The following is a 25,340-nucleotide window of genomic DNA, read 5'->3' as shown; positions in this document are numbered from 1 at the left end:
TAATTTTTTGAGGAACCTCCACACTGTTTTCCAGAGTAGCACCAGTTTGCATCCTCAAGGACTTTTTTTTTTTTTTTTTTATGTTTTATTTATTTTGAGAGAGAGAACTAGCATGAGCAGGAGAGGGGCAGAGAGAGAGGGAGAGAAAAAGAATCCCAAGCAGGCTCCACACTGCCAACGCAGAGGCCAGTGTGGATCTCTATCCCATGAACTGTGAGATCACGAGTCAGACGCTTAACCAACTGAGCCACCCAGGCACCCCAAAGATAAGGACTTGAAAAAGAATAATAACCATAATATCATCAAACCTGGAAAAAAGATAACAATATTGTAAAATATCTAGTCAGCGTTCACATTCCTCAAGTAGTCCCATAATCTGTTGTTTTTGTTGTATTTATTTAGCTTCAGTTAGGATCCTGTCAAGCTCTGTACATTGCATTTCATTAATGTGTCCTTTAGGTTTCTTTTATCTATAGGTTTCTTCTCCCTTTTTTGTTCTTTGAAGTTTGTTTTTACTGTTATTTGAAGAAACTAGCAAACATGTTGCTCTGTCCCTTGTAGTACTTTAAACTGGTGCATCTAGAGGCTTGATCTATTTCAGATAGGGCTTTGACAGAATTTTTGAATTACTTTGAAAGAATATTTTGTTTACAAGCTTATACTTGTAAGGGGTATTATTTAGGCACCAGGAAGCAAATAAAGTCTGGCTATCTTGTTTTGTGATGTTAGCAGCTATTGAATATCATTGCCTAGATCCTGTATCTATTTAGGAGTTTTCAACTATGATGATCTATTTGTATCATTCTTCATTCATTTGTTAATTGGAATACTACTATTCAATTAAATAGTTATAATGAGGTACAGCTTATAAAATAAAGTCTGACTAAATATTTATTCTTTTAGTGTATTTCAGAACAGTAAGTCATTTCCCCTCCATCCTCCAAAGATAACCAATGACGTTTTTAAATATATTTATGAACTTCTGGATTTTAATATATTTGATATCCGTTAGCCCATTGCAGTATTTTTACTGATGCTCATTTGAGGCCAGTGAGAATCTCTTCAAATTTACTTCTCCTTTTCTTTTTGTTATGCATAATATATTTTCTAGAATTATTTACTCTATCAGACCTGGAGTTACCAGTTTTCTAAGGAACAGTAGTCATTTTTTGTGGCATATGGCATTCAGAGACTGAAGCCTGGGTACTGTGGGTACTTAGTACTAATGGGTAGGTAAATGTTTGGAAGACTTATTAATGGACAAAAGTAGGAAATACTTATTTCCCATTGTAATTGTTAATTTCTTAATTTATGGTATTGTCATCAGAAACTATTAGCAGGTTTTTACTTCTTCTGAAATGTTTAATGATTTTCTTTTTGTTTTTAGTTCATAATAATTTTTGTTTTGTTTTTAACTGTTACATGGGAACTTGTATAGGTTTTTTTACTTACTATGGTTTTAGGGTTGCTTTTTGGAAGAAAAAACAACATCCATTTTCTAATCAGTGAGTTTTCTCACCCCTTGGTGACTTAGTTCTAAGATTCCATTTATTCTTTGTGTCTTTAGTCTGCCAGTTTTTTTTTTTTTTTTCTGAAGTGTAATTAACATACGGTATTATACTAATTTCAGTATGCAATATGATTCAACAATTCTGTGAATTTGTTGTTGTTCATTAAGATAACTGTACTCTTGGGGCACCTGGATGGCTCAGTCAGTTAAGTGTTCAACTTCGTCTCAGGTCATGATCTCATGGTTCGTGAGTTGTAGCCCCGCATTGAGCTCTCTGCTGTCAGTGCAGAGGCTGCTTCAGATCTTCTGTCTGCACCACCCACCCCCCACCAATCCCCCACTCTCTGTCTCAAAAATAAATAAACATTATTTTTTAAAAAAGATAAGTATACTCAATCTCCTTTGTTTTTGTGTCTGTCCCCCCACCCACCTTTTCTCTCGGAACCACCAGTTTTCTGTATTTAAAAGTCTATTTTTGTTTGTTTCTTTTCTTTGTTCGTTTGGTTTCTTAAATTCCACATATGAGTGAAATCACATGGTATTTGTCTTTCTCAGACTGACTTATTTCACTTAGCATAATACCCTCTAACTCCATCCGTATTGTTGTAAATGGTAAGATTTCGTTCACATTTATGGCTGAGTAACATTCTGTTGTGTATATGTATACCACATCTTCTTCACCCTTTTATTAATAGACACTTGGGTTGCTTCCGTATCCTGGCTATTGTAACTAATGCTACCATAAACACAGGGGTGCACTTAACTTCTCAAACTAGTGTTTGTGTTTTCTTTAGGTAAATACCCACTAGTGGAATTATGGATTGTATGGTAATTCTATTTTTAGTTTTGGGGGGGAACCTCCATACTATTTTCCACTGTGGCTGCACCAATTTGCATTCCTATTAACAGTGCATGAAAGTTCCTTTTTCTCCACATCCTCATCAACACTTATTATTTCTTGTGTTTTTGATTTAGCCATTCTCCCAGATGTAAAGTGATAGCTCATTGAAGTTTGATTGGCATGTCCCTGTTGATTAGAGATGTTGAGCATCTTATCTCAACATTGGAAAAATGTCTCTTCAGGCATTCTGCCCATTTTTAAATAAGATTATTTGTGGGGTTTTTTGGTATTAAGTTGTATAAATTCTTTAGATGTTTTGGATATTAACCTCTTATCAGATAAGTCATTTGTACATATCTTCTCACATTCACTAGGTTGCCTATTTGTTTTGTTGATGCTTTCCTTCCCTGTGTAAAAGCCTATAATTTTGGTGTAGTCCCAATAGCTTCCTTTTTGCTTTTATTTCCCTGGTCAGTGGAGACATATCCAGAAAAATGTTTCTGTGGCTAACATCAAAGAGATTACTGCCTATGTTTTCTTCTAGGAGTTTTATGGTTTCACGTGTCACATTTAGGTTTTCAATCCATTTTGAGTTTATTTATGTGTATGATATAAGAAAGTAGTCCACTTTCATTCTCCTGCATGTAGTTTTCCCAGCCCCATTTGTTGAAGAGACTGTCTTTTCCTCGTTTTATACTCTTTCCTCCTCTGTTATAGATTAATTGACCACATAAATGTGGGGTTATTTCTGGACTCTTTATTCTGTTCCATTGATCCATCTGTGTTTTTGTGCCAACACCATACTGTTTTGATTACTACAGCTTTGTAGATCTTGAAATCTGGGATTGTGATACCTCCAGCTTTGTTCATTTTTTTTCAAGATTGCTTTGGTTATTCAGGTCTTTTAAGGTTTCATACAAATTTTAAGATTATTCTAGTTCTGTGAAAAATGCTGTTGATATTTAGATAGAGATTATGTTAAATCTATAGATTGTTTTGAGTAGTATGGGTATTTTAATAATATTGGTTCGTCTAATCCATGAGCATGGAATATTTTTCCATTTGTCTGTGTCATCTTCAGTTTCTTTCACCAGTGTTTTAGTTTTTGGAGTACAGGTCTTTCACCTCCTTGGTTAAGTTATTTCTAAGTATTTTATTATTTTTAGTGTAATTGCACATGAGGTTTTCATAATTTCTCTTTCTGCTACTTCATTATTAGTATATAGAAATGCAACAGATTTATGTATGTTAACTTTGTATCCTGGAGCTTTACTGAATTCATATATTCATTTTAATGGTTTTTTGGTGAAGTCTTTAGGGTTTTCTATATATAGTATCATATCATCAGCAAATAGCAAAAGTTTTACTTTTCCCTTACCAATTTGGATGCATTTTATTTCTTTTTCTTGTCTGATGGCTGTGCCTAGGACTTCTAGTACTATGTTGAATAAAAGTGGTGAGAGTGGACATCCTTTTCTGTTCCTGATCTTAGTGGAAAAGCTCTGCTTTTCCCCATGAGTATGATGTTCACTGTGGGTTTCTCATATATGGTCTTTATTATGTTGAGGTATGTTTCCTTAAACCTACTTTGTTGAGAGTTTTTATCGTGAATGGATGTTGTTTTGTCAGATGCTTTTTCTGTAAAAGCATGTGGTTTTTATTCTTTGTCTTGTTAATGTGTTTTATGACTCTGATTGATTTGCAAATATTGAATCACCCTTGCCTCCTGGGAATAAATCCCATTTGATCATGGTGAATGATTTTCCAGTGTATTGGTGGATTCAGTTTGCTAATATTATGTTGAGAATTTTTGCATCTGTGTTCACCAGAGAAATTAGCCTATAGGTTTCCTTTGTTTGTAGTGTCTGGGTAATGCGTCCTTATAGCATTTTTCCTTCTTCCTCCATTTTGTAGAATAATTTGAGAATAGGTATTAACTCTTCTTTAAATATTTGTCACGTTCACTTGTGATGCCGTCTGGTCCTGGGCTTATGTTTGTTGGGAATTTTTAAGTTACTGATTTCAGTTTCATTGCTAGTAATCAGTCTGTTCAAATTTTCTATTTCTTTCTGATTCAGTTTTTAAGAATGTATTTCTTCTAGGTTGTCTAACTTGTTGGCATATAATTTTTCATAATATCCTCTTATAATCCTCTGTATTTCAGTGATGTCAGTTTTTATTTCTCCTCCTTCACTGCTGATTTACTTATTTGAGTCCTTTCTTCTTTTCTTGATAAATCTGGCTATATGTTTATCAGTCTTCATCTTTTCAAAGAACCAGCTCCTTATTTCATTGATCTGTTCTATTATATTTTTAGTTTCTGTTGAATTTATTTCTTTTCTCATCTTTATTATTTCCTTCTTTGTACTGCCTTTGAGCTTTGTTCTTTTTCTAGTTTCCTTAGGCATAAGGTGAGTTTACTTGAGATTTTTCTTGCTTCATCATGACATAGTCCTGTATTGCTATAATCTTCCCTTTAAAAAAAAAAATGTTTATTTTTGAGGGAGGGAGAGAGGGAGGGAAGGAGAGTGCATGCGTGCGCGTGAGTGGGTAAGGCAGAGAAAGACACAGCATCCGAAGCTGGCTTCAGGCTCTGAGCTGTCAGCACAGAGCCCGATGCAGGGCTTGAGCCCATGGACCAGGAGATCATGACCTGAGCCCAAGTCTGATGCATATGACTGCCCTTAGCCCATATACCTCAGTTGAGGTCACAACAAATTCAGGGAGAGGCTTTCTTTGGCGGTTAAGACCTGCAGTCAAATCAGATGCCTGACCCCATTCTGTCTATTGGGGCTGCCAACAGTAGTGCCAGTCTGTAGGGTGTTCTCCCTGCCTTGTCCCCAAGAAGCTTGTGTTGGTGGGTTTGGCCAGCTGTCAGACCCATTTCCTACCCCTAGTCCATATGTTCAGGCTGGAGTTGCACTGCTATGTGTGGTTATCTTCCCCTCTCCCTCTCAGGAGTTGCTTTGAAGTTGTGTGAGTCCCTGTCAGGGCTACTTGCAGTGTGTTTCTCTGGCAGAAGCTGCTTTGGAGTGGGGCAAGTTGGATGGCGTGGATCTGCAGAAGAATGTGTCAGGCAGTCTAGGCTGGGCCATGGGGAGACATTGTCACCTGCCAGCTCTTAGCCTTTTGTTCTTGGCGAAGTCTCCTAAAGATCCCTGGCCCTCCAGTGTACATTCTGAGATTAATGAATCATCTTCCCATATACTCCAGGAATTTTTCAAATTGCAGCTTCTATGCTGTATTTTAGCAGGGTTGTTTATTATGGTGGCTCTTTAGGGGCAGTAACTCAGTTTCCTATTGCCCTCCAACTCTCCCAGAGCTGAGCCAACTCATTTTTAAAGTACCCAGAGTTAAGCCCTTCTGATTATAAAAACTCACAAAGTTAAAGCCCACTGGTTTTCAAAGCCTAATGTTATGGGGACTTGCCTTCCCAGTGCAGGTTCCCCATACCTGGCGTGCCTGGGGGAAGGTTTGCTCCTCTTCTTTCTTCATGCTTATGGTGTCCCTCCCCTTTCTGGGTAGTCACCATGGAGTTTCATTTTTTACTGCATTTCCACCTCTCATACCCTTCTCAGTGTGGCTTCCTCTCTATGATTAGCTGTTGAAGTCTGTTCTGCCAGTCTTTCGGTCTTTTTCCGAATTAGTTGCACTGATGTGGCTGTTACCAAGGTGTGTCCATAGCAAACTTAGGTTCTTCCTGCTGCACCATCTTCCCTGTAAATGTGTTTAATCTCCCCAATTTTTTTAAATTTTTATTTATTTTTTATTTTTAATATGAAATTTATTGTCAAATTGGTTTCCATTCAACACCCAGTGCTCATCCCAACAGGTGCCCTCCTCAATGCCCATCACCCACTTTCCCCTCCCTCCCACCCCCCATCAACTAGTCTCCCAAATTTTGAAACATGTTTTAAAAGTTACCGCTATGATTGTGGCTTTTTTTTTTTAATAGCTCCCTTGTATTTCTAACAGCTTTGCTTTGTATATTTTTTTTATTGAGGTGAAATTCATGTTACAAAAAAAATTTAACTGTGCAATTTAGTGTCATTTAATGCATTCTTAATGTTGTGCAATCACCTCCTTTATCTAGTTCCAAAATTTTCATTATCCCAAAAGAAAGCCTTGTACTTATTAAATTATCCATCCCTATATCCCCCTCCACCTAGTGCCCGGCAGCCAACTTCTGCTTTGTATCTCTGAATTTAGCTATTCTGGATATTTCAGTTAAATGACATTATACAACGCGTGACCTTTTTTATGTCAGACTTCTTAGGATATTTTTAAGATTCATCCATGTTGTAGCATGAATCAGTACTTCATTTATATCTGAGTAATATCTAGTGTGTGTATATACCATATTTATTTAACCATTCATCTGTGGATGGACATTTGAGTTTCTACCTTTTGATTATTGTGGGTAACACTGCTGTGAACATTCATGTATTTATTAGAATACTTGTTTTCAGATCTTCTGGGAATATCTAGGAATGGAAATGCTGGGTTATATGATAACTCTGTGTTTAACATTTGAGGAACTATAAACTGTTTTCCACAACAGCTATACCATTTTATATTTCCACCAGTGATTTAGGAGTGTTTCAGTTTCTCCATATCCTTGCTAATGCTTGTTATTTAAGTGAGTTTGGTTATAGTCACCCTAGTGGCTGCAAAGTGGTATCTCATTGTGGTATTGATTTTCATTCCTCTAATGACTAATGATGTTGAACATATCTTTATGTGCTTACTTGCACATAAAATATATGTACATTAGGTATATGATTTACTAATACTTATTCCCATTCTATAGTTTGTCTTGAAAATGTCTTTTGATATACAGAAGTTAATTTTGATGAAATCCTATTCATCTGTATATATGTTGCTTATGTTTTTGGTGTCATATCTTGGAATACATTGCCAACTCTAGTATCATCAAGAGTTACCCCTATATCTTCTTCTAAAAGTTTTATGGTTTTAGCACTTATATTTAGGTCTTTGACCTAAGTTGAGTTAATTTTTGTTAATTTTAATGGCATGATGTAGGGGTCCAACTTCATTCTTTTGTGTCAAAATATTAATTTGTTCCAGTACCCCTCATTGAATAATCTTGGCATCCTTGTTGAAAGTCAGTTGGCTGTATTTATATGGGTTTGTTTCTGGATTCTTAGTTCTTTCCAGTGTTCTGTAGATCTTTCCTTATGCCAATACCACAGCATCTTAATCTCTGTAGCTTTGTAGCACATTTTGAAATTGGGATGTTTGAGTCCTTGAACTTTAATTATTCTCTTACAATATTGCCTTAGCTCTTTTCAAGGCTCATTGCAGTGCCATATGAATCTGATGGTATGCTTTTCCATTTCTACATTAAAGATCTTTGGAATTTTGATGGAGATTATATTGAATTTATAAATCATTTTTGGTAGGATTGCCATCTTAACATGTTAAGTCTTCCAGTCCATAAACGCAGGCTGTATTTCTGTTTATCTGGGTTTTTTTTTTTTAATTAATTTCAACAGTGTTTTTTAGTTTTCAGTACACAAGTCTTGTAACTCTTAGACTAAATTATTCCCAGGTATCTTCTAGATGCTATTTCAAATGAAATTGTCTTAATTTTTTTTTTAATTCTTTTTAATGTTTATTTATTATTGAGAGACAGACAGAGCATGAGCAGGGGAGGGGCAAAGGGAGAGAGAGACACAGAATCTGAAGCAGACTCCAGGCTCTGAGCTGTCAGCACAGAGCCTGACGTGGGGCTCGAACCCACAAACCACGAGATCATGACCTGAGCCGAAGTCAGACGCCAAACCGACTGAGCCACCCAGGCGCCCCTTAATTTTTTTTCATATGATTTCTTGAGTGGTGTTAGCTGTGGGTATTTCATAAATACCATACTTTGTATATTTTTAATACAGTGTTGTTTAGTGTGTTAAGGTTTTATGACATATCTTCTTACTGGGTTAGAATTTATTATTATAAATGATATTAAATGCATCTGAGCTTGAGGGTTGTTCACCTTAATGTGCAATTTCTAATTACCCATGTATTTATTTTTAAGATTTATATGTAGTTGATGGGCCTCAAGGTTAAGGGGTAGATTTCATATTTGGGGATTTTAAGAAATTTAGATTTCTTTTTTAAGTGCATTTTTTGGTTGAAATTTATTTTTAAAAAATTTTTTTTTTTTTTTCAACGTTTATTTATTTTTGGGACAGCGAGAGACAGAGCATGAACGGGGGAGGGGCAGAGAGAGAGGGAGACACAGAATCGGAAACAGGCTCCAGGCTCTGAGCCATCAGCCCAGAGCCCGACACGGGGCTCGAACTCACGGACCGCGAGATCGTGACCCGGCTGAAGTCGGACGCCTAACCGACTGCGCCACCCAGGCGCCCCGGTTGAAATTTAACATGTAGCACATACCATAATACATAAAAAATACTCATCTGGAGAAATTTTCACAACACGAACACACCCTCATAACAAAAATTGAGATTGTGAAATTGCACACTGCTAGCAACCCAGAAGTCCTCCTTTATTTCCTTTTAGTCACTAACCCCTTTCTTCCCATGTAATCATTGTTCTGACTTTTAACACTATAAATTAATGTTGCTTGTTTTTGAATTTTATGAATAGAATCATGCAGCAAACACTCCTTTGTATCTGGTTTGTTTCATTACCCTTATGTTTAAAATTTTCATCTGTATTGTTGTATATGGCAATAGTTTTTTCTTGCTGTGTAGGATTCCATTTATTATGTATGGCCACAGCAGTTTATTATTCATTCTGTGGTGAATGGATACTGCAATTATTTCCATTTGGGGGCTATTATGATTAGGGTTTTCTTGTACATGTTTTTTTGGTAAACATTCCTGTGCGTTTTGTTAGTATACACTTAGGAATGGCAGAGCCATACAGTTTGTTTACCTTTTGTAAATACATCGCAGGTATAGTCATACCACATTTTATACACTGTGCTTTATTGCACTTCGCTGATACTGCATTTTTTTTACAAATTGAACATTTGTGGCAGCCCTGCATTGAGTGAGTCTTTAAGCACCATTTTTCCAACAGCATTTGTTTATTTCATGTTCTCTGTGTCACATTATTATATTTATTATGGTGATCTCTGATCAGTGATCTTTGGTGTTACTATTGTAATTGTTTGGGGGTGCCGTGAACCACACCTATGTAAGACCACAAACTTAATAAATGAGTGTGTTCTGACTACTCCACCTTCCAGCCATTCTCCTATATCTCTCCTCCTCCTTCTCTTTGGGCCTCTCTATTCTTTGAGACATGGCAATATTGAAATTAGGCCGATTAATAATTACCCTGTAGTGGCCTCATAAGTGTTCAATGGGAAGGAAAAGTCACATATCTCTCACTTTAAATCAAGAGCCAGGAATGATTACAATTAGTGAGGAAGGCATTTCGAAAGCCATGATGACTGAAAGCTGTCATGTAACTGTAAGCCATGTTGTGAGTGCAAAGGAAAAGATCTTGAAGGAAATTAAAAGTGCTACTCCAGTGAATACATGACAGCCTTTTGCTCAAACAGAAAAAGTTTTAGTGGTCTGGATAGAAAATCAAACCAGCCACAACATTCCCTTAAGCCAAAGCCTAATCCAGAGCAAGACCCAAACTCTCTTCAATTCTGTGAAGGCTGAGAGATGTTAGGAAGCTGCAGAAGAAAAGTTGGAAGCTAGCAGAGTTCTAAGGGAAGAAGCCATCTCCATTACATTAAAGAGCCAAGGTGAAGCAGCAAGTTATCCAGATCTAGCTAGGATCATTACTTGAGATGGCTACACTAAACAACAGATTTTCAATAGAGGTGAAATGGCTTTTCTCGTACAATCCATCTAGTCTTTTCATAGCTAGAGAGAAGTCACTGCCTGGCTTTAAAGCTTCAGAGATTCTCTTGTTAGGGGCTAATACAGCTGCTGACTTTAAGTTGAAGCCAGTGCTCATTTGCCATCCTGAAAATCATAGAGCCCAGAAGAATTATGCTAAATCTGCTCTGCCTGTGGTCTACAAATGGAACAGCAAAGCCTGATGACAGCAATCTGTTTATACCATGGTTTACTGAATATTTTAAGCCCATTGTTGAGACCTACTGCTAAGAATAAAAGACTGGTTTCAAAATATTACTGCTCATTGACAACGCACCTGGTCACCCAAGAGCTCTGATAGAGATGTACAATGAGATGAATGTTGTTTTCAGTACAACATCCATTCTGCAGTCTGGGGATCAAGGAGTAATTTTGACTTTCAGGTCTTACTATTTAAGAAATAATTTTGTGAGGCTGTTTAACTGCCATACATAGTGATTCCTATGATGGATCTGGGCCAAGTCAGTGGAAAACCTGGAAACGATTCACCATTCTAGGTGCCATTAAGAATATTCATGATTCATGGGGAAGAGGTCAAAATATCAGTATTAACAGGAGTTTGGAAAGAAGATTCCAGTGCTCATGGATGACTTTGAGGGATTTAAAACTTCAGTGGAAGAAGTCACTGAAGATGTGACTGAATTGCTGTGATCTCATGATAAAAATTGGATGAGGGGTTGCTTCTAATGGATGAGCAAGGAAAGTGGTTTCTTGAGATGGAATCTACTGGTGAAGATGCTGTGGAAATTGATGAAATGACAACAAAGGATTTAGAATATTATGCAAACTTAGTAGATAAAGCAGCAGCAGGGTTTGAGAGGATTGACTCCAGTTTGGAAAGAAGTCCTGTGGGTAAAATGGTTTCAAACAGCATCACTTGCTACAGAGAAATTGTTTGTGAAAGGAAGATTTGATCCATGTGGCAAGCTTTGTTATTGTCTTATTTTAAGAAATTACCAGTCACCCAACCTTCAGCAATCACTACCCTGATCAGTCATCAGCCAAAACATGGAGGCAAGACCCCTCCACCCAGCCAAGGGTTATGACTCGCTGAAGCTCAAATGACGTTTATTAGTATTTTTTAACAATGACGTATTTTTAGTTTTTAAAAAAAAATTTTAATTTTATTTTTGAGAGATAGTGAGAGCAGGGAAGGGACAGGGAGAGAGGGAGATACAGAATCTGAAGCAGGCTCCAGCCTCTGAGCTGTCAGCACAGAGCCTGACATGGAGCTCGAACTCAAGAACCATGAAATCATGACTTGAGCCGAAGTCAGACGCTTAACTGACTGAGCCACCCAGGTGCCCCACATGAAGTATTTTTAAATTAAGATATGTACATTTTTTAGGCACAATGCTATTGTGCTCTTGATAGACTATACTATAGTGTAAATATAACTTTTATATGTACCAGGAAACCAAAAAGTTCATTTGATTCACTTTATTGCTATATTCACTTTATTAGTGTGGCCTGGACCTCAACCTGCAGTATCTCCAAGGTATGCCTGTATATCAAAGTAGCTGCCCCAGTTTATATTCACCAGGAGTGTATGAGAGTTCTGGTGGATCCATAACCCCATTAAGGACAGTACTGCTCCCCATTTGAGATTTGTCAGCATTGATGTTTTAGCCATTCTAATGGTATATGATGGTATTTCCTTGTGGACTAATTTGCATTTCCCTGGTGTCTAAGATTGAGCAACTTTTCACATGTTTAGTGGCAGTTTGTGATGTGTTGTTCGAGTCTTTTGCCTCTTTTTTTTTGGATAGTTTGCCTTTTTCTTATTGGTTTGTATGAGCATTAGGTATTAGTCCTCTGTCAAATACATGTGTCATAGTTGTTTTCTCCCTGTCTCTTTTGCCTTTTCACATTTAAATGCTGTCTGCCAATGAACAAGAGGTCTCACCTTTGTTGTTATTAATGTAGTCCAATTTATATTTTTTTCCTTTATGGTTAGTACTGTATTTATTGTGGCCTGTTGAATAGGTTTTTTTTTTGTTTTTGTTTTTTTTTCAATGTTTATTTATTTTTGGGACAGAGAGAGACAGAGCATGAACGGGGGAGGGGCAGAGAGAGAGGGAGACACAGAATCGGAAACAGGCTCCAGGCTCTGAGCCGTCAGCCCAGAGCCCGACGCAGGGCTCGAACTCCCGGACCGCGAGATCGTGACCTGGCTGAAGTCGGACGCTTAACCGACTGCGCCACCCAGGCGCCCCATTGAATAGTTTGATTAGATCATGAAGGTGTTCTTGTTTTCCTCCAGAAGCTTTATTGTTTTAATCAATTTGGGTTCTGATACCTGATTTTTGGTTCTTATTCCTTTCACTATTTCTATAAATTTTTGTATATGAGGGTGTTTTGTGTTTATGTATTACACAGACGAGTTATAGTTTCTTTATATATATTTTACATATTTTCTTTACTTTTTCTTCTTAGGAGTTGGTTATATAAGCTTATTCCATGTGAAAAATACAGTTTAATCTGTATTTACTATCTTTATACAGATTTTTAAAGCCTGTTTACTTTAGATACAGAAAGAAGAATTTTTTACTAGTACTGCAACATTTAAACATATCACCATATTTCCTTTTCTCTGTCCATATAAACACACACATAATTTGTATTTTTGCTCAGCCATTTGAAAGAAACTGGCAGGTAGTTCTTTCTCCTATGTGAACATACCTCCTATGTGAACGTAATGCCAGTATTGTCTGTAAATTTGTGTGTAAATAAATTTGTTTCATTGCTCTCTGGATCCTAGAACTAGCCCAGCAGACAAGCATTATCGGGTACCAAAGATTTAATATTCATTTATCCATCAAAGAACTAATTCAGGAGGTGCCTGGGTGGCTCTGTTAGTTAAGTGCCCAACTCTTGATTTCAAGTCAGGTTATGATATCATGATTCATGAGTTCGAGCCCCGCCTCGGGCTCTGCACCGACAGCACAACGCCTGCTTGGAATTCTCTCTCTTCTTTCTCTGCCCCTCCCCTGCTTGTACACACTCTTATCTCAAAATAAATAAAAGAAACTTAAAAAAAAAAAAAGCTAATTCAGAAACACTAAAATACAGAGGCAGCTAGAGTGCACTGAAGTCTGTGGCAGGTCCAATAAGTTGAACATTGAAGTTTGAAAAGTACAGGATTGTTCCTGGTCCTTCTGGGGCACTTTATCCATTTCCTTACCAAATTCTAGGTTATTTTGAATTACAAAATAAGAAAATAGATTCTTACTTACAATATAATTATATTCATTAATGTCAGATTCTGTGTTTATGTATTAAATTTGTGTGTTTGTTAAATATTTATGCATTAAAAATCTATAAGCCTAAAGCATGTTTTAGGGTATGGTTTCACTAAGTTTAAGAGTAATTAAACACTGGGAGGGAGGATGGGCTAAATGGGTAAGGGGCATTGAGGAATCTACTCCTGAAAATCGTTGCACTATATGCTAACTTGGATGTAAATTAAAAAAATAAAGTTATATTAAAAAAAAGTAAACACTTTTCAGAATGTCTGGCCCATAAAGAAAACTTAAATACTTGCCTCAATTAAGTAAAGATTCTTATTCTTAACATGGTGAAAAAGAACACTGAATAAAGACTCCTATCTAATTTCGGAATAAAGCTCAAGCTTCATCTCTTTGACCATTTGTGAAGTTAGGAATATGTACTGAATGGTCTCCAATTAGCAGTAACATATTTACTACTATATATTGTAGTTATTATATATATTACAAAATATTCTTAAATTAATGAATTATAAAATTTTAGTATTTAATAATTTATAATTTTAATATTTTATAATTTAATAAATTCTACCTAATCAGGAAATTTAAAACTTTTTTATCTTAATGGTCATGCTGAAAAAAAGACATTTCTTTTGATGGCTTTGTGACTTGAACTTTTTTCTCACTTGATAGCTCGAATTACATCTTTACAAGAAGAGGTAAAGCATCTCAAGCATAATCTTGAAAGAGTGGAAGGAGAAAGAAAAGAAGCTCAAGACATGCTTAATCACTCAGAAAAGGTAAATGACTTAACGTGTACCAATTTTGAGATATATGTACTTGGCTACCAAATACTATAACATGTTTTTATAAAATAGCCTTCATTCCTGATGTTATATACTTGCTTTTTTTTGAGAGAGAGAGCGAGAGCATGTGTACATGAACAGGGGAGAGGGGCAGAAGGATGGAGGGAGGGAGGGAGGGAGGGAGAGAGAGAGAGAGAGAGAGAGAGAGAGAGAGAAAGAAAGAAAGAAAGAAAGAAGGAAAGAAAGAAGGAAAGAAAGAAAGAAGGAAAGAAAGAAAGAAAGAAAGAAAGAAAGAAAGAAAGAAAGAAAGAAAGAAAGAAAGAAAGAAAGAAAGAAAGAAAGAAAGAAAGAAAAAGAATCGTAAGCAGGCTTCACACCCAGTGAGGAGCCTGCTGTGGGGCTCGATCTCATGACCATGAGATAATGATCTGAGTGAGCCAAATCAAGAATCGGACCTTTTACTGACCGAGCCACCCAGCCACACCTATATACTTGAATTTCTAAAAATTTTTATGATCAGTAGTGGTTTTGTGGGAGTGTGTGTGTGTGTGTCTTACTTAGGGCTTTTTATTGTGTTATTTTTGTTTGTTTTTAACTTTGAAGGGTATTAGATGTTTCCTATTATCGAATCATCACAAATTACTTTCGTTTGGAAATATCTTTTCATGTAGAATTTTTTCCCCCAGTTTTTTGTACTTGGGTAAAATGAAGATGCTGAATGTTACTAGCCTTATGAAGAAGGAAAACAAAGGATAGGTATATGGTAGATCATGTGTGCTTTTTCCATTTTGTTGGTAAGAGTTAGCAAAATAGAAAATAGCATAAAGTGATTGGCCCTTGCGTATAGTTTTCTTACTAGTCAAAAACTGTCATTGGTTATCCTCTGTCCTTACCTTGCTAAGAAAAGTATTAAATAGATAATATGTAGATTTAACTTTCACTTTTTCACTTCCTCCCTAAATGTGGGTTTACTAGATCCTCAGATAAATGATCAGAAAATGTACCACTTATCTGTCCTTTGGACATGTTTTGTAATAGAGTAGTATGTCTAAGCCTGGTATAACTGTGGATGTAGGATAAAGAAAGAAGAGTAGAAGATGCACCCAAACAAATGGAATACATTTTGACTTATCCTTTAGTCAAGGCAATGTAAATCTGGGTGTACATTTAATTTAACTGTAAATTAATAGTTTTAAATCCGAATTTAATTTTTTGTAAGCAGCAGCAAAAATGTTTTAATGAACTAAAGAATTGTCCTATTCATTTCTGATTCTAGCAGTGAACCCTCCTGAATACAACTACCACCAAAACCCTTCTGGGGGAAGGAGGTGGTGATATTTTGCTTTTAATTATATGTGCTTATCATGATTTTTAAAGTAAGACATGATAATGTGAAATATACAAGAAAGTATAAATGTTCTAAATAAAAATATTTAAGTAAATACAGTATCACATTTCAGGCCAGTGTGATTCATATATTGTCTCTTATGGAGTATTACATAATGTAAGATTTAACAATGTGTCTTTTGCTTAGTGTATTACATAAGTCATTTTCATTTTACAGGAAAAGAATAATTTAGAGATAGATTTAAACTATAAGCTTAAATCATTACAACAAAGGTTAGAACAAGAGGTAAATGAACATAAAGTAACCAAAGCTCGTTTAACTGACAAACATCAGTCTATTGAAGAGGCAAAGTCTGTTGCAATGTGTGGTAAGTGTTGGTTTTCATATTTTCTACATGAGTAATTTTTAAATAATGCCTACCAAAAAAACTGGTTTTGTTTAAAATTTCACTTTATAGTAGTATAAACACTTATAAATTGTCATTCAGTAAAAGGATTCTCCCTTTTTCACTTCGGATACCTTCCATTTTTTTAAATCACAATTTTACCTTCTATTTCCCTCACTCTATTATCCTCCATTCTCTATTAATATCAGTAGAATCTCTCTTTTCTCCCAGTTTTTTTTTTTTTTTTTTTCCAACGTTTTTATTTTTTTTGTTTTTGGGACAGAGAGAGACAGAGCATGAACGGGGGAGGGGCAGAGGGAGAGAGAGACACAGAATCGGAAACAGGCTCCAGGCTCTGAGCCATCAGCCCAGAGCCCGACGCGGGGCTCGAACTCACGGACCGCGAGATCGTGACCTGGCTGAAGTCGGACGCTTAACCGACTGCACCACCCAGGTGCCCCTCTCCCAGTTTTTATTAGCCCTTTCCTTTATTTTCTTCCTGATCCATTCTGAAAATCATTGTCTGTTAGTTCATCTTCTTTCTTGTTTAGTACCCTCAATTTTCCAATTCCTTTGTGTTTCCACTTTACTATGACTCTAAACACAACCCTAGATCAAACTAATGAGTTCCTTTCTTCACATCATTTAAGTTCTTCAGAGAGGGTTAGCCCAATGCATTATCTCCAACCTCAGGCGAGCTTGTTAGTTTTTTAGTATATCACTCACTGTTTTCCTTCTCTCAGACTTTTACTTCTGTTCTCAAGCTTTGTATGTCATTTCTTTATCCATCTACTTTTAGGTGAACTTTTCTATTTAAAAAAGAAATCATGAAAGCATAGGTGTGAACGCCTCAGTCTTGTTCTCTTACTTAATCAATCTACCCTACTTCTTTACCCATCTTCATTTTCTTTCCTCTCAGAAGATATTGATCCTCGGGGCACCTGGGCGGCTCAGTCGGTTAAGTATCTGACTTCTGCTCAGGTCATGGTCTCACAGTTTATGGGTTCGAGCCCTGTATCAGGCTCTGTGCTGACAGCTCAGAGCCTGGAACCTGCTTGGGATTCTGTGTCTCCTTTTTTCTGCCCCTCCCCTGCTCGCGCTCTGTCTCTCTCAAAAGTAAATAAACATTAAAAAAATTTTTTTAAAGATATTAACCGTCTTCTTGTTTGACTAATATGTGCTAGCTGTACTCAGATCTAGCCTCATCTTATCTCATCTTAACTATCTTTTTTTTTCTTCATCCTTAACCTTTTCTCTTCCACTGAATCCTTTCTTGTTGTGAACATGTGCAAGTCTCTTCCATTATACATAGATAGATAGATACATAGATACATAGATAAAATTTTTTGAGCACGTGGGATGCCTGGGTAGCTCAGTCAGATAAGCATCCAACTTACCTTCAGGTCATGATCTCGTGGTTTATGAGTTAGAGCCCCACGTCAGGCTCTGTGCTGACAGCTCAGAACCTGGAATCTGCTTCAGATTCTGTGTCTCCATCTCTCTCTGCCCCTCCCCCGCTCAACGCTCTGTGTGTGTGTGTGTGTGTGTGTGTGTGTCTCAAAAATAAACATTAAAAAAATTTTTTTTAATTTTGTGAGCATGTGCAAGTCTCTTCCTTTATAAACAAACAAATAAATAAATAGACAAACCCTTGCAGTAATCTCTGATCCTTACTAACTGCCACTGTTTTATTCCATTTCTTTATAGCCAAACTTTTAAAAAGAAGAGTTTGCCTTTTTTCACCTTGCATTTACTTTGTAACCTGCTACAATCTGGAAGTGTCACTTAACACTTTAAATTCTGCTCATTCAAGGGGAAACTTAGGATCCTATCTGTCAGACCGGCTTTAATCTCTTATTCTCATGATCCTAGTTAATGGCTGTATAGTTTTTAGCAGCCCAGGCTTGGAATCAAACAAATCTGTTTTGCCTCTTACCTACTCTGTGATTATTAAAAAGACATTAGATGGAAAAAATGCATATAAAGTGCCTGTACATAGAAGGCTTTTAATAAATGGGAAATACTGTTATGGCTAAGGGTGGTGATATTTAGCATCCAGGTATCCAAGCCAGAAATCTGGGAATCATTCAGCAATTCTACTTCCAAATGATATATGCAATATATTCCTCCTTTCCTTTTCTCTTTTAGTTCATGGTGACATCATCATTTGCTTGATCTGTTTAATTATTACTCTGCCAGTTGTTCTGCTCATCAATCTATTGTTCTCATTTAAGCCAGAATGATCCTTTTGAAATTTAAATCTTACTGTGCCAGTCCTTTGTGGCTTTTCATTGTTTGCAAGGCACCCGTCAAACTCCTCAGGACATAAAGAGCCTTTGAGTTGGCACTTACCCATCTTTATAGTCTTACTACTCTGCACTTTGTTATGTGTACTTCACATAACTGGTGTGCTTCAGCCATATTAAACTACTTTTATTTCTTTCACGTACATTACTTGTTGACTGCCTACTATAGGCCAGGCACACCTGGGAATATATAGCATAGAATAAGACAAGAATCCTTCCTCTTAGAGATTATTTTCTGATGGTAGAGATAATCAAAAAAAGCAAATAAATGAAAATCAGTGCAGATTGTAATCATTAATATGAAGAAAATACATACAGTGTGATAGTTTCTAAGTATTGCTATGTTAGATGGGGTTCTGAGGAAAGGCCTCTCTGAACTAATAATATTTGAGGCAAAGTGAACCGTCCAGGAGAAAGTATGTTCCAGGCAGAAGACATGATAAGTTCAATACTCTTATTCTAAGAATAGTGGGAAGCCATTGTAGTGTTTTGAGCTGTGCTGGCATGTGTAACATATGTTTTTGAAAGACCACTCCTGCTGTATGGAGAATGCTTTTGAGAGAGAACGGTTTAAAAATGGAGATCAACTAGAAGGCTATATAGTGTGTAGGGATTAGTGGTAGTAGAGCATGAAAGAAATGTAGATACAAAGGGTAAGAGGGTAAGAGTTGGTGATGAATTGGATGGAAATTAAAAAAAGGAACCAAGAAAGGCTCTGGCTCTTTTTTTATGGGGGGGGGGGCTTTTTAATTTTAACAACTGGATGGATGTTAATATGTTTTGACATTGAGATGACTGGGATGGGATGAGTGGTTTGCGATGGGAGGGAAATAAAGGTGTCTCTTTTAGAAATGTTAACCTTGAAAAGCGTGTTAGATATCTAGGTGGAGATGTCAAATATATATGAGTCTGGAGCTCAGAGGAGAGCAGGAGTTATACAGTCATGCACAGAACCTCCTAAGGGGAAATAGGGCAGAATAGAAATGGAATCATATCAGAGCCCTTGGGTAGTCCAACATTTTCCAAATGTTACAGAGGAAACCAATAACAGTCAAAGGGGGTTGCAGGAATACCAAGTAAGTATGGTGTTAGAATTTGAAAGAGTAAAATATTGAAAAAAAATGAGGAAGTTATTCAATATACGGAATTCTATTAAGGTCAGTAAAGATGAAGACCCAGACATTTGTGTGTCTTCTGAATTTTGCAGGATGGACCTCACTCACTGGTTATCATACAAAGCAGTTTCAGTGGAATGGTGGAGATGGAGGCCAAAAGGGAAAGTAGTAAATGTATAGTAGATGAGGCACTGGAGACAGTAAGTGGAGGCACTGGAGACAGGAAGTTCTTCCAGAAGTTTCTGAACAGAGATGGAATAGTAGCTAAAGAGGAATGTGAGAGCAGTAGAGGATATTTTAGGAAGGGAGATAATAAATGAGATTATTATGTTGGTGAGAATGATTCAGTTAGGAGAAGGAAATTGTTGAGGCAGGGAAGAAATGAAATAATTGAAGGAACAAAGTCCAGAACAGAAGTGGATGGATTTGTGTTTGATTAGAGATGGGAATTAAGAGGCAATGATTACTGGTATGGCTAAGTTTGTAGGTTTGGAGGGAAAGATGAGGAAGTTCCATTCTAATGGTTTCTATTTTGTTACCTAGAGGGCAGTCTCCAAGAATGGAAAAGCAGACTTACTAAGTTTGAATCATGTCTGTACAACTTACTAGTTGCAGGACCTTGGAAAATTGAACGTTTCAGAACCTTAGTTACCATATCTCAAAAAAGGAGCCTCACTATAGACTTTTATCTTTTGATAATAATTAAAGTGGGTACTATACTACCGTGGAACCTTGTTTGTCTGAATTGCAAAAATTAGAATTCCTATCAGCCTTAAGTCCCTTGAAACTTTTCTGGAACAATGTAAGGTATAGATTAATAACCACAGCCTTATTTCTCTGCTTTTATCTGAACTACCTCCATTTTTCTTTTTAGTTACTTCATTTTTTTTTTCTAGTTATATTTTCACCTTCTGGTCTAGAAATGGCACTTAATAATTTCTCATAACGTTGGGCGTGGGCTGGATTTAGAAGATTTTATTCTACTTTATTTTATAACTCCTTTCGTTTAGAGATCCTACTATGCAAATAATTCAAATGACATTAGGACTTCTGTAATAAATTGTTCCATTAGAATCCCAGGATAAAAACAGTAGGGATTTTTGACACCAGTTTGTCTTATAGAGCCCATGCAAGTGAAAGTATGTATGTCTGTAACTTTTTTTTTTTTCCTCACAGAAATGGAAAAGAAGCTGAAGGAAGAGAGAGAAGCTCGAGAGAAGGCTGAAAATAGAGTTGTTCAGATTGAGAAACAGTGTTCAATGCTAGATGTTGATCTGAAACAATCTCAGCAGAAGCTTGAGCATTTGACTGAAAATAAAGAAAGGATGGAGGATGAAGTAAGAAAAATAGTATTGATTTTGTTGATCTTATAAAAGAGAAGTAATCATAAATTATAAATGAAAAGTTATCTATAATTTAAAAAACATGGAGGAGATTTGAATAAAATAACCTGTATGTGTATGTGTTTACTGCTATAAAGCCACCACTGTATCCTTCCTTCCTAGGATTTTTATCTACAGATAGTTGCTGAACAGTCACACCATAGGATTTATACTATTTTGCACTATGACAGTACAACTCTATAGAAGTGTCATAGCTCCTCTTCTGAAGAAATTGCCATCTGCTTTTTAAAAACACACACACAAAAAAGTTTATTGTAAAGTTCTCTTGTAATCCCAAAGAGGAGAAATTGCTCTTAGATCTCAAGAAAAATGTTAACTACAGAGTCTTGACTGGCGTAGATTGATGGAAAACACAGGGTACACATTTACAAAGCAATAAATAAAAGATAAAATGCCATTATATCCTTGTGGTTATTATATGTATTTTAAAAATCACTTATAAGACTGGAAGGAATCAGTCTGCATATATGTTAGAAAAGGGAGAAAGAGAAAACCAGAATAATCAGGAAAGACTTCTTACAGAAGGAATGAGATATTTCCATTATTTAAAGATTGAGTAAGACCTCAAAAGTTCACAGTTTGAGAGTCAGAAGCTAGAGTTGATAGAGAGGGAACATTATCAATAATGATGATAGTAAAAGAGTGATTAGTGAATGAAGATAAGTAAGTGAAAGACAAGGACTTGATCTGACCAGAGAAGAAAAGACATGTTGTATAGTCATGGGAAACTTGGGAACCAAAGTATTGATAATGATTTAAACTTAAAATGGGAGGCTGTAGGTGAAAATACTCTTTTAGAAAATAAAATTAGTCTGGTAGTGTTCTATAGAAGGAACAAGAAAGAAAAGAGATTTAGCAGATACCTATTATAGCCAACATGCAGGAAGAAAGTATGTTGAAAATTTGGAAGACCATACTCAGTCATTTCAAAATGTAATTTTTGAGCACCTTTTATCTTCCCGGCTCTGCTGGGACTTGGATTACTGCATAAGATAGATACGTTCTTGACTTTTGTGGAACTTCGAGCCCAGAAGGAAAGACAGATATTAAGATCAAAATTACAAGCATGACATTTATTTAAAGAGGAAGTACTGAATGCTGTAGGAGTGTTATGAGTAATTACATCCAGGGGTTAAGGAAGGCCTCACTAAACTTCAGAGGGTTATAGACCAGAGCACAAACATTTATGAATCAGAAAAGGTGAATTTAAATACCCCTTATGTCCCTCCAAAAGTGGCTTTTATAGCCATTCTCTACTCTAAAATTTCTGTACATGTTGGGACCGAAAGAAACCAGATTTTTTTCCTCCAAGATCTCATATCTGAAATTTGGGGATTAATTTGACTTAATAGTAAGTTCTATAGTTATAAATAACATGTCAACAATGGAGACTCTTTAGAATACTAATATTCTCTGTATAAGGCAGTATAGCACATTTGAGATTTGATTGATATTCTTTCAAATAATGTTTACTAAATTATTAGTGAGATTTAAGACTGCAATGATTTTTCTTATTCATAGGTTAAGAATCTATCCCTGCAACTGGAGCAGGAATCAAATAAGCGAGTATTGTTACAGAATGAATTGAAGACTCAAGCGTTTGAAGCAGACAATTTAAAAGGTCTAGAAAAGCAAATGAAACAGGAAATAAATACTTTATTGGAAGCAAAGAGATTATTAGAATTTGAGTTAGCTCAGCTTACAAAGTAAGTCTCAAAAATAACATTTTTTTGTTTCTTTTTTGTGTTCTGCATTTGCTTATGTTTGATATTTTATATGTGTAGAAGTAATATATTTGCAATTTGTGAAAGGAAGACTTAGGAAAAAAGCATTTAGAAAAAAGAATTTACTTGCAAAGGTTTGCAAGGGAGCCTTACTGAATAAAAAGTAGAGATCTTTAAAGGGAGAAAAAAGGAGATTATCAAGGCCACTGACTTTACAGTAAGTCCATTTATGGTGGAAAAATTAGTTTTCTCATGATTTTCATACCGACAAAAGGCCTGTTTCTTCACACTAGAATTACAAAAATCAGGAATAAACTTTTTTATTAAGTATTCAGTGTCTCATGGGAAATGTTCAGTATTTCTTTATTTTAGAAACTAGAGTTAGACATGATGACCCTATGTTTTGTTTTGTTCCTTTGGTTCATCTCAGAATGCAAAGTACCTTTTTTCTTCTACTCTGAAATGTGATGTGTCCACTTATTTGAAGTGAAGATGATGCAAGGTTTCATTATTGCTTTCAGAATTTGTATAAAGACATGCTTCAAAAATTTAATGTCAAAGATTAGTATATTTTATACCAAGTCACGTGTTTTTATTTCCTCTAGATTTATGTGATAATAACTTCATTTGCCAGCTTCATTTACAACATAGTAATTCTTGGGTAAAATTGTCAGTTTTTGTTTTGTTGGATTTATATTGGCAAAATTCTTTCCCCCCTTTTAGAGCCTTCATTTTCGCATTACGTGTTCTGTAGTTTTCTTCTCCCAGAATAACTTTCACTCAGCATTCAGTGAACACTTATTATGTCCTTTTATCAACTATATGCCTTGTTAGATGCTGAAAATACAAATTTATCACTGTCTAAAATGAAAACCCAGCAGATGCAGATGGAATTGTTTATCCTTGAAAATATGTAACCGGGAGTTACATTGTGTTTCTGTCTTGTCTGTTTCTTTGTGAATTGTGTTCATGTGTGTATTATATATATGTAGGTGTGTCTGTGTTCCTCCTCCTTTGTCATGTGTTGTTCTTGCCTTCTTTCTCGTTCCTTACCTGGTTTTTTATTTCCAGCCCCACCTCCATGCTTCATTGGCCATAATGTATGGTATTATATGTATATATAATGTATGGTATGTATAATATTATTTGTGAATATTTTCGTGTGCCCTGTTTTTAATCGCTTACTATACTACATGTGACATTTAAAGTTTATTCCTAAGGATGCTTTTCTCTACTAAAACTTATAAAATATCATTTTTATTTTTGCAACTTGGATTAATCCACAATTAATATTCTCCTGAAAGTGACCTTCAGTAAAAAACAGTTCCCTCTACTTTGTATAGTAGGAGCAAAATAGAATGAGACAGTGTGGCCTGACCAAATATGAATATTAAAGTAATACTGTATAGTGAATTATGATTTTTAAAAACAAAGGTCATTTTAGTAAACGTTTTTATTTTTAGCAACCTTAATAAATAAAGAATAAGTATAGTATAAATAGCATTCATTTATTATTTTCTCTTTTACCTGAAGACAGTATAGAGGAAATGAAGGACAGATGCGGGAGTTACAAGATCAGCTTGAAGCAGAGCAATATTTTTCGGTAAGAATCATTTTTAACACTTGGCTTAAAATTAGGTATTTAGATTTTTAATGTGAACTGACCTTTTTTCAAATGACCGTGAAGTGGTTTTCTCCCCCTTTTCGTGTCCCCATCTCTACATTTCATTTCTGAATCTGAGTTCGTGCTCTATGTAAGTTGTAAAGAAACTTAATGTTTTTGTGAAACATTTCTAAAATTGCCATCAAACTAAAGCTGTATGTAAGACTTTGTTAAGGGTTTTGTTTGCCTGTTAGCAAACTTGGGTATTTTCATATGTGGTTCATGTATGCATGTTCCATTTGCAGGTATAACTGCATACAGTTATAGATATAACTATGCTCAAAAGGGTTTTTTTTTTTGTTTTGTTTTGTTTTTTTTTTGGGGGGGTTTTAACTCTTTTTATTCACTTTATGTATCTATTTTGCTTTTTTTTTTCCATAGAAGTCATTCTAACTCTTATTTGCTGCAGGCCAGGTTTAGTATTCACTACTAGTATTGATTAACATTCATAGCTAATTCTTTGAGATTTGAAGGTAGTGAAGGTTCTGCAGTGTTATTTCTTTTGGTTGCCAAGTTTATATGCTACCATTTCAACTTGACATTTACCTAGCTTCTCCATTACTGTTACACCTGGCAGCCACTTTTCCTACAAGTTTTAGTGCAGTTAAATTAGAGAGTTCTAGTTATGCTAGTGAACATGCCCTAGAAACCAAGTGAACAGTATTGGAACTAATGATTTATTAATGAATTAATAAAGAATCTGAATACCAGGGCACCTGGATGGCTCAGTTGGTTAGGCCTCCCACTCTTGATTTAGGCTCAGGTCATGATCTCACAGTGCGGAGATTGAGCCATGGGTCAGGCTCGGCAAGGAATGCAGAACCTGCTTGGGATTCTCTTTCCCTCTTTGCCCCTCCCCCACTCATGCTCACAAGCACGCTTTCTCTCTCAAATAAATAAATAAACTCAAAAAGGAAATTTTTTGCATCTGAACACCTTTAGAGCTCTACAGAACTTTCCCATGTTTAGAGCTTCATGCTGTACTCTGCTCATCTCCTACTTTGACTTGTTAGACTATCACTGAAATAATGTTTTTAAATTTAAAAAATTTCAGTATTATTGAAAATCTTTCCCTGGGTAGAGATTAACCTTAATTGTTCAAAGTGTGTAGTACTGACTTCTGCAA

The 25,340-nt window shown here is 35.9% G+C and overlaps 1 protein-coding gene and 1 long non-coding RNA gene across 4 annotated transcripts in view; one reads left to right on the top strand and one right to left on the bottom strand.

The window, feature by feature from the left end:
* Nucleotides 1-25,340, top strand: part of ROCK1 (Rho associated coiled-coil containing protein kinase 1) — a 161,815-nt gene that overhangs the window by 102,791 nt on the left and 33,684 nt on the right. For all 3 annotated transcript variants that reach the window (XM_045457149.1, XM_045457150.1, XM_045457152.1), the window contains exons 17-21: nt 14,158-14,264; nt 15,835-15,985; nt 20,601-20,761; nt 22,349-22,533; nt 24,085-24,154. In XM_045457149.1, the coding sequence (XP_045313105.1) occupies nt 14,158-14,264; nt 15,835-15,985; nt 20,601-20,761; nt 22,349-22,533; nt 24,085-24,154 (674 nt within the window). The remainder of the gene's footprint in view (nt 1-14,157; nt 14,265-15,834; nt 15,986-20,600; nt 20,762-22,348; nt 22,534-24,084; nt 24,155-25,340) is intronic.
* The window catches only part of LOC123587412, a 50,829-nt gene that overhangs the window by 16,973 nt on the left and 8,516 nt on the right, over nt 1-25,340 (bottom strand). The window lies entirely within an intron of this gene.

The sequence above is a fragment of the Leopardus geoffroyi genome, chromosome D3 (genome assembly GCF_018350155.1).
Source record: "Leopardus geoffroyi isolate Oge1 chromosome D3, O.geoffroyi_Oge1_pat1.0, whole genome shotgun sequence".
In the NCBI taxonomy this organism is placed as follows: Eukaryota; Metazoa; Chordata; class Mammalia; order Carnivora; family Felidae; genus Leopardus; species Leopardus geoffroyi.
This window is presented reverse-complemented; position numbering and strand designations above follow the sequence as displayed.